The sequence below is a fragment of the Punica granatum genome, chromosome 8 (genome assembly GCF_007655135.1).
Source record: "Punica granatum isolate Tunisia-2019 chromosome 8, ASM765513v2, whole genome shotgun sequence".
Lineage (NCBI taxonomy): Eukaryota > Viridiplantae > Streptophyta > Magnoliopsida > Myrtales > Lythraceae > Punica > Punica granatum.
This window is the reverse complement of record NC_045134.1, coordinates 11,961,581-11,973,821: the sequence shown is the minus strand read 5'-3', so window position 1 is coordinate 11,973,821 and position 12,241 is coordinate 11,961,581. Positions and strand designations below refer to the sequence as shown.

General features: G+C 35.7%; 1 protein-coding gene across 1 annotated transcript; it reads right to left on the bottom strand.

The window, feature by feature from the left end:
• Nucleotides 1-6,230: 6,230 nt before the first annotated feature.
• Nucleotides 6,231-10,114, bottom strand: LOC116189623 (NADH dehydrogenase [ubiquinone] 1 alpha subcomplex assembly factor 3). The gene is made up of 5 exons (XM_031519373.1): nt 9,894-10,114; nt 9,682-9,798; nt 8,619-8,653; nt 7,470-7,570; nt 6,231-6,621 (listed from the first exon to the last, which is right to left on the bottom strand). Exons 1-5 carry the CDS (start codon nt 10,058-10,060, stop codon nt 6,535-6,537), a joined length of 507 nt encoding a protein of 168 aa, XP_031375233.1. The 5' UTR covers nt 10,061-10,114; the 3' UTR covers nt 6,231-6,534.
• Between the last annotated feature and the right edge of the window lie 2,127 nt (nt 10,115-12,241).

Genomic DNA, 12,241 nt, shown 5'->3' with positions numbered 1-12,241 from the left:
GCTAGTTGAGTCAAAAGCAAACATATGATATGGTTCTGCGACAAATCCTTCCCATGGGGTCACATGGCCAATAATTTACCTATCTCGTGAGTTTATAATGTATTCACATGGATTTGTATGAATTAGTCGAGCAAAGTTGAGATAAACTTTATCATCCAAAAAAAAAACTCAAGTATATTTTCTCACAATTTCTGTTGATTTGTTAGTTATCCATTTTTTTTTTTTGCTAATCCGGAGTGTACAGGTTTCGCCCAACTAATCCCTAAGCTCTGTGAACCCCCGGCGGCGTACAGAGCAGGTAATCACGCCAAAAGCGCTCCGATGGCCCCAAGGGGATTCGAACCCGGGATCGGATGCAAAATTAAGCACACCTTAACCACTATATAACCTTTCTTATCTAAGAGTCCTCGTAAAAGAATCCCGTACTTTGCACGCAAATAGATCTCATCATTATACCATAATAAACATCTTAGAATAGAAATTGATGGACTAAACAACTTCAGAGATTAAATCCAAATGAATGATTCAATGACATGTTAGTGCGAACATATAGATCTTAGAAAGATCACCGAAGGCTATCTGTAAAAATATGGAAAAAAAAAAATTTGAAGCAAGGTATAATACCTCTGACTATTTTTAACGGCTGAATTTATTTTAAATTTTTCAACAGAAGAAATTTAAAATCTTTCGATGGTTGACATTTAATTTTAAAATTTCAGGGGTCGAGATCTGAAGGTATGATGTATTCATTTCCCAAGTATTGAAGACCAAATGCCATTTTCGTCGTCTGTCATTTTTATTTATTGAACTCATACTCTTAATATTTGAATTTTGAATAGTAAAAGATATTAATGGAAATGAATTTTACAATAAAAACTCCGTCAAGAGAAGAAAAACATCAAAGATCCAAGAGCGCATCAAGAAAACTAATTCAACATGTATTAAGAAAAAAATAATCAAGATGAGATGGATTCCCGTCAATGACAATTGACTATTTTGGCTTTACACATACTACGCCGAACTCCAGATGCCGCGGGTTTAATTATTTATTATTTGCATTATATCAATTTATGTAATAATGTGGGTGGCATATAGGTCAAATATAAATTATACAAATAATTATGTATGAATAAAGTTTGCTAATTCACTTTCAACTTGTTCAGAGTTTGATGGTTGTTAATTAATTGAATTATTTAGAATCCTTTATGATTATATTTGAAATTGGTGTTACTTCGTTTTCGCCAATCTTTAATGTCGATCCCATGAAAATATACCAACTTTCAATTTTGTATCACATTTAGTAAGATGTCAATTTCAGTTTTAAATTTAATGAGATTTGTCAACGTGATGCTTAACAATTTCATGTAGTTCAGCGAAGTTAACCTGAGTAGGCTCCAAAAGAATATTTTCAACAGGTTGTTGGCGACCCTACAAAAATGGTGGTGGCTTTTGGCGCCCCATCATCCAGGGAAAAAAAATCGTGAAAGGTAAAGGAAAAGAGGTTAAGGGTTTCTTCTTATACAAATGTCAAAAATTAATATTCGACGTCTATTATCCTTAAATAAGATATCAAGTTTTAGTTATATAAATAGAGGAAGTCTCCGATTGGTAGATCTTTACCCTTAGTGGGTAGATCAAAGCATGAACATGAAATAGTAGAGCTCCATTCCCTTCTTTCGAATATAAGAGGTACAAAAAAAAAAGATCCAAAATTAATCCCTCTAATTAAGTTTAAAAAGGACCCGAGAGTTTCAATTTGCAATATAGATATAAAATTCGAAAAATAAAATATCATATATAAGCTAATTTGTGTATCTAATATTTTTGATGTAATTTTTTTAAAAGAAAATTTTCTAGCTAAAAAAATTAGGGAAAAAATACATCGATCCAACCCCGACGAACAGTCATTTAGTCAAGGGTTTAATCGGGTTATCCGCTATATTTTCCAAGTCGAATTTACAATTACTTGGCAAAAGAGGGATTTAGAAAAAAAGGTTAAATCCAATATTCATCAAAATAATTGATCTAATCATAATGATCATTTAGGTTGAGTGGTTAATCAGGTTATCGAATATCTTGTCAAGCGGGTCTAGAAAAACACCAAGGAAAAAAGTCAAAAAATAAAAAATAATAATTTTTTTTAGAAATAGGGAAGTGGCGAGTATGGAAAGCGCAGGTCCAGGGCCTGTAATAGTTTCTTTATATAATTCCCAAGATGTTCATCTTTCTTTTGTGTATTTCTCCTCATTCCAAAGTATGAACGTAGAAGAAGACATTTTAGTGCAGCGACATATATAGTCGATTTAGAACTAAGAGATTTGAGATTTGATTTTCATAGGATTCATATATTCTTTTATTTCACGTTATTTCATATTTTTATACTTGTCTCATTTAACTTTTCCTTCTTTTTTTTTTTGCTTGGGGACAAAAATTTTAGTTAGTCATATCAATCGATTCCAATATATAAAAGACTGACAAGTGGAAGTCCCTTTTGATTCCTTAGTTCACTAAATCAATTAGTTTATCATTTTAATCTTATGACACTAACTTGTTAAAATTTTTCTTAATAAATATCAAATAAACTAAATGTCATTAATATTTTTATACATCCCTGCCGGGTCTATACTTAGTTAAAGCTATGTGCAATTGCTCCTAATTGAAAACATCAAGAAGAAAAATTCCATCTTCCAAGAAATATGCTTATAGAACTCACTTTGCTTGTAATTCTTGTAAGAGGTAAATACCAACTTAAAATTACCAAAGTGGACATGCAAACAATTTGAAACTTATTTTCCTTAAATAAAATTTCAAATTCAATTCTTGTAAATGAACAAATTCACACTATGAGAGGTTTACTCCTTATTAATCAATTCGACTCGAACTCAATTATTTAGGGTCTTTTAGACCTCTGAATACCACGGTGTACACTGTACCGAAACTTCTCTGTCCAATATTTGGCAGCTCAAAATTGCCAAACCCTCCTAAAAATGTTAAATTATCCTCCCAAAACTCATATTTAATAAACTATCATTGGATATTGATAATAGTTCCATTCACGTCGTATAAATGCTTAGAAGGATAATCAAGAAGACTTTTAGGGCAACAAATACATGGCTTCTCAAATCTAGTGATCGTAAAGGCATAACCACTTACAAATGTTTGCCTTGTAAGAACAACTATATATGCTGTTGGGTGTATCATGATCCAAATACAATTTTGCCCCAATCATATCAACTCGGATGGCTCTCCTAGTTTTAAATATATGAAATGAAATTTAAACAAATATGTTATTGGAAGCTTCTTTTCAGTGTGCACCCTCGTATCTGGAAGCCTAATGGCTCCAAACTAATCTAGTCGAGTCTGATCAAGCCAATAAGAGGTAAATGTTTCCTAGCGTTGATTTTCTTAATTTACAAGACTCAAACTCGATACCTTATATTTAAAGAAAATAAACATCGAATCGCTTGAATCAATCCATATTGGTGTATATCATTGGAAGCTTTGGATACTATTATATGACAAATGCTACTTATAGTCAGATATTACATGACAAATATGGCATCTTACTATGTGCGTCTGAGTACTCTAATGCAACGTTGGTCAACCTTGATTGCCGACGAGGAAACCCAAAGTAGTTTTTTTTTTAATAATATATAGGATGAAGATTCTAAAATTCCTTTTGTATCAATTTGCTATTGTTTTATAACTATGTAATTAATTAATAACATCATGCCCATCATCAAAGTTGAATGAAGACAAAATGACAAAATACATTATTTATATTTATATGTACGTGACGGGTTGTTACTGGGCAAACGCCTTAACATTGTTTAAATTTTTGTTTTTCTTTTGATCAATATTGATTAAATTCCACCGCCTTCAAACAGGTTTGATTTTTATATTTTGTGAGATACAAACTATAATATGTGCAAATTGATTGTTAAAATTTTTTTTTGAAGTTCACCCAAAAAAAAATAAAAATGCATTCGTTGGGTGGTATTTGTAAATACAACTTTCAGTGAAGAAAATATTTTTCTTTTTCGGTAGAGGATGAAAATATATTTTGAGCTTATACTTTTACTTACTGTTAGGTGCAGTCACAAGTGTTGACAATAAATGAAAAATTAGCAAAAAATAAATTATCGACATTTATGGAATAGAAACTTTTTTCGGTAGGTAGAAACTTTCTTATTTAATTGAGAGAAAACTTTTCTCGAAATATTTATTAATGAAATTGATATATTTCTTTTATTTTTAAAGAAAATATTTAATGTTTATTTATAAATCGAAAAAGTCTTTCGCTTTTTTCTGTTTCCGCCTTTCTATCTAATTTTCTTTTATGAAAATATTCATTGTTTTTATCATCTATCTTTTGTTAGCATTTTTATTTTGTCATAATTCTTTTCTTTTCTTTTCTTTTCGCGAAACCTATTCATCGACATTTCACGTCTTATCCCATCTAGCCCTATCATTCAACTTTCCACATAAAATGCTAACTTTATTTTTAAAGCAAAGAACTATTTCTCGAAAATTAAATGATTAGAATGAGAGAGCAAAGGAAGATCATGAACCTACTGAAGGAGGAGGGAGGGGGAGAGCATGGATCCAGTAACGAATAAAGGCAGTGGGAGGCCGTGCTATCCGCCAGCCACCGACCCAAGCAATGTCTCTGGCGACAATGCCTTGGGCATTAGTGGCTGATGATGAACCCTCATTGCCACTCTTTCTTGGCAAAGAGATAAAAGGGGGACACATCCAAAGGTTACTCGTGACCTTGATTGGGTAAAGGTCAGGGACGGGCCCAGAATTTGAATTGAAGGGGCGCGAACTCTTTGAGGGAGCACATAATGATAATACTTTCGATTTAGAGAGGGAGGGGCGAACATAATAATTTTTCATAAAAAAAAGAACCATAATATATTAATTTCCTTATAATTTCAAAATTGTAGGGGATGTGACTACACTCCTTAGCCCCCTGTGGATCCATCCTGGTAGTGGTGGCTGGCATTGAGCCCCTTTAGTCTCCATCTTGTTGCGTTTGATTTAATTTTTTTCAAATATGATTCTCAAAAAGATTATTTCTTTTCACTTAAAAATGTTACATCAGCTTTTTGCTCTGATAAGATTAAAAAGAAAAAAACGCGTGATGTTGAGGATGCCTTATGTTGAGGATGAGATTGAAATAAAAAGGAGTTACAATAAAATTGAAAAAGCAATTAGATATTGAAGATTAGAACTTGATATTTCCCTCATGGAAAGTTGCAATTAAATGATGGAATCAGAAAAGCAATTAACATCACAAAACAAAAATGGAAAAAAAAAATCACAACAAAATGAGATCAGACGAAGTTATAAAATGAACACGAAAAAAAAAGGAAAAGAAAAGAAAAAAAGATCATTTTAAAAAATTAAAACAAACAAAATTATTTCCCGTCTTAAGACTATGAAATTATGATTATCTATAAAAAGTGTACATATAAAATTTTTGCTGATAAAGATAATCATCTTTCACATACTCAAATGCTCAACACTGCTATGTCAATACCTGAGATCTATTTGGAAAACGGGCATCTGGCGGAATGATGAGATCCAGGTTGAAGTAGAAGTAGAGGATACATCGAAGATTATTACTGCATCAATACTCGGTTTTTAGCTCATTTCTTGTAAAGCAAGTCGACTGGGACTGTGATATTTTTCGATGACTAAACTAACAAGATTTTAGGAGCGGGGTTATTAGTCCAAAAGACTTTCCAAACTCGCAAGATAGAGACTTTGCACAATTTATTGCACCTTACTCCAGAATTGAATTTGTCCTTTTCCAATCATATTACATCCGTGCCAAACCTTCCAGGAAGATCACTCCAAGAAATCGCAGCCTTACCACTTCCACCAGATGGATACCAAGGACACCAAAAACTTGTAAAATCAAGACTCGGAATGATCAATACGCCAGGAATCAGTGTATCAGCACAATGTTGTGAGATCAGAACTCAGGGTCATCAACTGTAAGTACCTTAATTTGTTTCAAGACTACCATAGAAAAACCCAGGCCAGCACGGTCGACCTTAAGTCATCAGCGTGCTTCGAAGTATCATTAAGGCAGAATTGGTACCCGTAAGTTGGGAAATATTTCGATAACAAGATCATATGTTGGCACAAAACGTCCTCTTAATTTTGACCTTTAGTTTTTCCTCAATTCAAATTCAATTTGATCAGTGAAATTTCATCCCTGTCCCAGAATGACCTGCCCTCTGAGGCTTTTTTATTTCATGTGATCATCAACACTTCCAACAAACCGAACATTTCATCCCGAACTGGAGACACTGTTTATATTACCAGTAGGCAAGGCATACCAAGGTACAAACCAACCCCGCCAGCAACATGGCAGACATGGCATCTCACAAAATGACCTAAACTCCTCCAAGACCACCCAAGAAGATTACCCACTCAAGCATCAAATTTACAAGAGGAACCCATGGAACAAAAATTTGTGCTGACCTTAAAAGAGAGGCCAATTTCGGAACAGAATGCAAGTTATGAAGAAACTCCGTAAGGGAGAAGCGCTGCAGCCACTATCCTGCCCTCCTCGTTCAGTATGTTGTAAGTCGATGCTGCATTTCTCTGCAACCAATAAACACGGGGCAAATACGAAGAAGAAAAGGCAACATATATCAGGGCCCCTCAGAATCATATCAATGTCCAAAACGAAAGAAATGTATATATATAAAACATGGATCCAATTTTTTGAGAAATAGGATAAAAGTGGAATGCAGAGTCACATCAGACGACATGACAGCAGTGTACATGATAATACTGAATATAATCATTTCAAAGCGGAAAATTTATTAAGCGCGAAGTAGAATCAAAATTAAACTAAGAATTGTTCTACAAATTGCAAGGAGTGGATTCAAGATTGGAAGAAGCAGTAGCCATCATGTTGATTAAAGAACGGAAATGGAAACAACAAATCTAAATATTGAATAAACAAAGATTAGGAAGAAAAAAGATCCCAAAATGAAAAAGGGAAAGCTGTCCAGGAAAGGCTGAGAACAAGAAGGTAATTTAACCTTAAATTAAAAAGGTTAACCACTATGCAATAAGAGAAAATGAAAATGAATCAAGGGCAGCAAATAACAATTGAGTCCTACCACATTTTTCTCAATCCAGTACCAAATGGTGCAATGAGTTTTATCAAGTGTCAGGGTTCAGCCACCAACAGATAATTTGTCGTGCAATCATATAAAACTAATTTTTCTTTGCTATGATTCCAGAGACATGCCATAATGGGTGATCCCAATGTTCTCATGTATCTGCAGTCGTGCAGAAGAAACATGTGTGCATGTGCAAAGCTTTTATGCCACTCTTGTCACAAAGAAAAATATGCCAAACAGTTTACACAATACACAGAGAAAGCAAATGCATGATACAAGAAGTACATGAAAGAGAAAGGAGCCACTATAGTTACGTACAGAATCAAGAACTTCAAGTTTCATGCCAGTTGACAGGATAAAACGCCGAACTTCGGGATCTACCGGTTCAATGTTCCTTCCACAGCCAAGAATCAGAATCTCTGCAATGAATTCACAGACAAAGCAAATTAGCCAATTCGAAATATTAGCATAAAGCAGCCATTACATTGGAATCGATTCATGCCCATACTATAATGATGCAAAAAATTGTAAAGAGAACATGAATGATACCATGAAGTAAATCTATGAAATGCTGGATATTAGAAGTGTCCACATTTCAACTCAAAGCCTAAGACATTGCAAATGCACATCCACAGACAATGTGAACTGACTTAAATAGTTTTAAAATATCAGTCACTGTCCACAAGACTCAACAGACTCTCATGCAATAGTTCAACCAGTAAGGGGTATTGAAATTCATTCCAAATTGGCAGTGGCACTTGGCAGCAGAAAAGCACTTTTCCTCAAGGTTCCATTCAGTTTTATAATTGCAAAACAAAATGCTGTAAGTTTCAGCAGGTTGTACAAAAGTAACCATCAGACAAGCCATAGCCTTCAGAAAGTTCATGACAGGAGCCATCTAATTCTTAAACATAATTCATACGCCACACGCACATCAAGATGAAGCAAGTAAAAAAGTGTGAAGTCTAAGTCTATTAAACAATATTAGTTTTTTGGCCTCCAATTATAAACCACTTGTGATCTCACAATTTGTTGATTACACACACAATGACAAAAGAAGCCTCAACCTACCCCAAAAACCAGCTTCCCGCAAAAACTGCTAGATGGGTACATACTTTATTCTCAGACTTTCACATAAGATGATACCAGATTAAAATGACACTAACAGATTAAGACCTAGTGCAAGGCAAGTTATTATGACATTTACTTCGGTAAGGTTTAGAAGAGTCGATAAAATCCCACTAACTGGCCAAAAGGAGGACAAGAAAAAAACAAAAGCGCACCACCAAATGAATTGATAAAGAGTAGCTTGTCAGTGCAACAGAAATGGCAACAATCAGCATATCTATGTACTAAAGAACCTCCAACTATCGAAGCAACCACCATTTTTAGCAAAAGAAATGAATCTTCAATTTTTAATTTCAAGCCTATTATTTCCCATGTAGAAAATATTGTACAGAGTCTCACCTGCTATTGGCCGCACCGTGCTGAAGATGGATAAACTGTGACAAAGCAAAGACAGGAGAAAGGTCTAAATGTTAGATCAGGTGAATAAGATGACAGAACTCTTGATTTTGCCACAACAAGATCTGCAACGGTGAGTCCTAAAACTCAACACTCGCACAGCTCGATAGCCCAAAGGAAAGATCAAGAAAAACCAACTAACGCTGACTTATCGACTCCGTGACTTAAGAATATTCAGAAAACCTTCATTCAGCCAAAATCAACACCAATCCCCCTCAGAAGGTAGATAAATGAGCATCAGCTGACAAAATTGTGCCATCCATGATTAAGTTAAAGCAATTAGACTTCAGATTTTCCTCCATACAAACTTTGCCCTTAACAATTTGCTTGTCGTACATATGAGCTACTTCTGATACATCTAAAGCAATCCTAAGGAAATATCACAATTGATGCTCAACCACTGTTTGTCCTAAAACGAGCATAAGAAATCCTTTTGGATCACTTAACTTCAAAATGGAAAGGGAAAAAAGAAAATGTGCCTATAGCCTCAAACTTCAAAGCAACCGTATCCAATCAAATTTTCATTTGCGAGACCAAAAGATGGACTTTTTGCCCTTGGTGGCATAGATAGTCAATTGAGAACCATTGTAACATCAACAATGTAATGATTTCTCGTTTAAATGCTAGGTGAAGCCAAGATGTCCATTAACAGGGTCCCAGGGGATTTAAACATATGAGATGTTCTGCTCCTAGACAACAATCATTGTTATTCCCATCATCTCTATTAGACCATCCATATCCACCAACAGAACATATTTATCGAACTATTCCTTTCTTACGATAGGCGTCTCGTCTCAACTGCCTTCACTTCATACACTTCCCGAAATGTCTATCCCTGATCGAATTAGTACAGTCTTGCTTAATTAGCAGCGATCCACTGCACATAATCAGCGCAAATCTGGCTACTGAAAATCCGAGCTTTGAAATATGACTTTAAAAAGAAGACAAGCCCAAAGCGGAAATGCTGCCAAAATGAAACAACTGCAGACAGAGCCCAATGTAGGACCTGTCAGGAGTAATCTCGGAGAATTTCTTGGGGGTCCAAGACATCAGCAAGTTCCCGACACAGAGCAAGCTGCCCTCGTAGTCCACTCCGTTAACCTTGAATCCGGTGTCAGTATACCTAATCCCACACGGCCCCCAAATCAGAAGATGGCAAAATCATGATCAATCCAATCGATGAAACTGCAGCACACTCATAAGAAAGAGGAGGCGTACTGTTGGAAGCGAAGCTGGTCATCAGGGACTTTGTCGATGAGGTCGATCTGATCGTAGAGAGAAAAAGCGCGTCTGAGAGACGGGAGAAGGTGGTTGCCGGCGACGTGCCTCGTCGGGGCTGATTTCAAGGCTCGAATGAGGTGGGGGAGCCTCTGACTCACCGCCATTTTCGCGTAACGGGAAAGCTCGAGAAGGACGCCGAGCAGAAGAAGAAGACGACGACGAAGACGACGAGCTTGAGTTGCAGAAACCAGAGAGAAAATGGGCCCCCATGACGATGGGTCAAGACAACAGTGGGCCCACTCATCATTACAACTTAGGATGAATTTCGGCCTGGCCCAATATTTGTCTCCTTTTGTTTTTTTGGGAAATAAAATTACGAATATGTCATTTGGCCACCGAATATGTTATTAGTCAATAATTACATCGAATTTGCCAACATGACAAGTAAACGGTAGAACTTATAATTAATAAATAAAAGACAAGTAAACGGTGGTGACGCGGGAAACAGACGGATCCAAAATAATAAATAAAAATTAAAAAGAAAATATTCTCGCAAGGTAGTCACTAATTCCTCCTAGACTGGGGGGTCGGGTGGCCGGCCTGCCGGCTGACAACTTCCTTCAGGGGGTGAATGGCCAACGGGAACCCCCAGTCCTCCAATTTGGGAGAAAGCCAGCCCTAGCAACCTATTTTGTGTTTCTACTGTTTTGAGTTTCTTCTTTCTTTTCTCTTATGGGGAGAATATATAAATGACCAATTCTCCGTTACAAAAATCTCCACAAAATGGGATATGTATAAAATTGGCAAGATTTTTTTTTGGCTAAATTTAGCATCTGTTCTCTCAACATTATTATTTTTTTATTTATTTTGATTTTTCTTTATTTGGGGTGAACATCGATGTATTTTGATTTAGATTATATCATATAATTAATATTTTCTCGCGTCAGCTAGACCAACAAATATCAATATGACCTAATGGGCAAATAATATGCGGAATATATATTTCAGTTCAAACGACCTTTGAGGTGGCCAGCAACCTTGGATGGGAGTCGAGACCCCCGACAACACCCCAAATAGCCAGGTTATTTTTATTTTCTAAAATTATATATTGCTGATACTAGATCATATGCCAAGACTTCTATAGGCATTTATCATACTAATCGAAGGATTCTTGCCGAGGCCATGTGAAAGTTTAGGTATCTTAATCAAATTACTCAAATTTCAACATATTGATCGGCATGACTCAACACAACTCTTAACGCAGACTTGCAACAACATTTCGAAGTTGTATTATCTATTGCCTTAGTATAAGGTAACTTTCATTATTTTATATCGACCACTTGGTCATGAATTTTAGTTTCGTCTATTAAATGTCACCATGATAAGTTGAGTAACTATTGTTAAGCTTCCGGCCACGACTGTCATTACAGTCAATTACATATTGCTGATACTAGATCATATGCCAAGACTTCTATAGGCATTTATCATACTAATCGAAGGATTCTTGCCGAGGCCATGTGAAAGTTTAGGTATCTTAATCAAATTACTCAAATTTCAACATATTGATCGGCATGACTCAACACAACTCTTAACACAGACTTGCAACAATATTTCAGAGTTGTATTATCTATTGCCTTAGTATAAGGTAACTTTCATTATTTCATATCGACCACTTGGTCATGAATTTTAGTTTCATCTATTAAATGTCGCCATGATAAGTTGAGTAACTGTTGTTAAGCTTCAGGCCACGACTGTCATTACAGTCAAGCAATGATCACACAACCAAACCGCCATTGTTGAGTTGATGTTCTTCCAAGAACATTTGCCATTGTCAACAGCCTCAGGCCTTCAAGATTCAAAACTTTTTCTTCAGGGCTCTCGGAAATCTCCAATCTTCTTCAGGCCTCAATATCAGGAGTCTTTGTCCCCCTATCAATAATGGCAAGGGGGTCAGATGATCAACAATTTTAATCAACGTTGTTTCGCGGTGTTTTGTTGTGATTTGATTGGTTGGTTTGCTTATCATTTCGATATACATTGAAAATTTTCGAAGCAACAAGCTCAAGTTTTAGGTTCTCATGTTTTTGTCTTGCAAGGTAGTCTAGGATTTGGCTAGCTATTGCAAACAACTTGACCATGTCGAATGCAAAAAGATGATCAGCCTTGCTTCTTGTTAGGCAAATGGTCCGGTTTCCCTGCTTGCCACGATTCTTTGCACTGCGGTTGCTGCTTTGGTGCAGCTGCTTATACATAGAAGTTCTTATTCCATTTCATTTTTATTGTGGAACTGCGATGGAGATCATATATCAAATCATAGCACGAGTCTTGCGACCTAAGCTTGGTGT

Excerpts from the sequence above, each read along its gene's own strand:
- LOC116189623 (XM_031519373.1), bottom strand. The coding sequence starts at position 10,060 with ATGGCGGTGAGTCAGAGGCTCCCCCACCTCATTCGAGCCTTGAAATCA. Across the intron at positions 8,654-9,681 it reads TCCGAGATTACTCCTGACAG|TTTATCCATCTTCAGCACGG; the intron begins GTCCTACATTGG and ends GCTTTGTCACAG. Across the intron at positions 7,571-8,618 it reads CACGGTGCGGCCAATAGCAG|AGATTCTGATTCTTGGCTGT; the intron begins GTGAGACTCTGT and ends AATTCATTGCAG.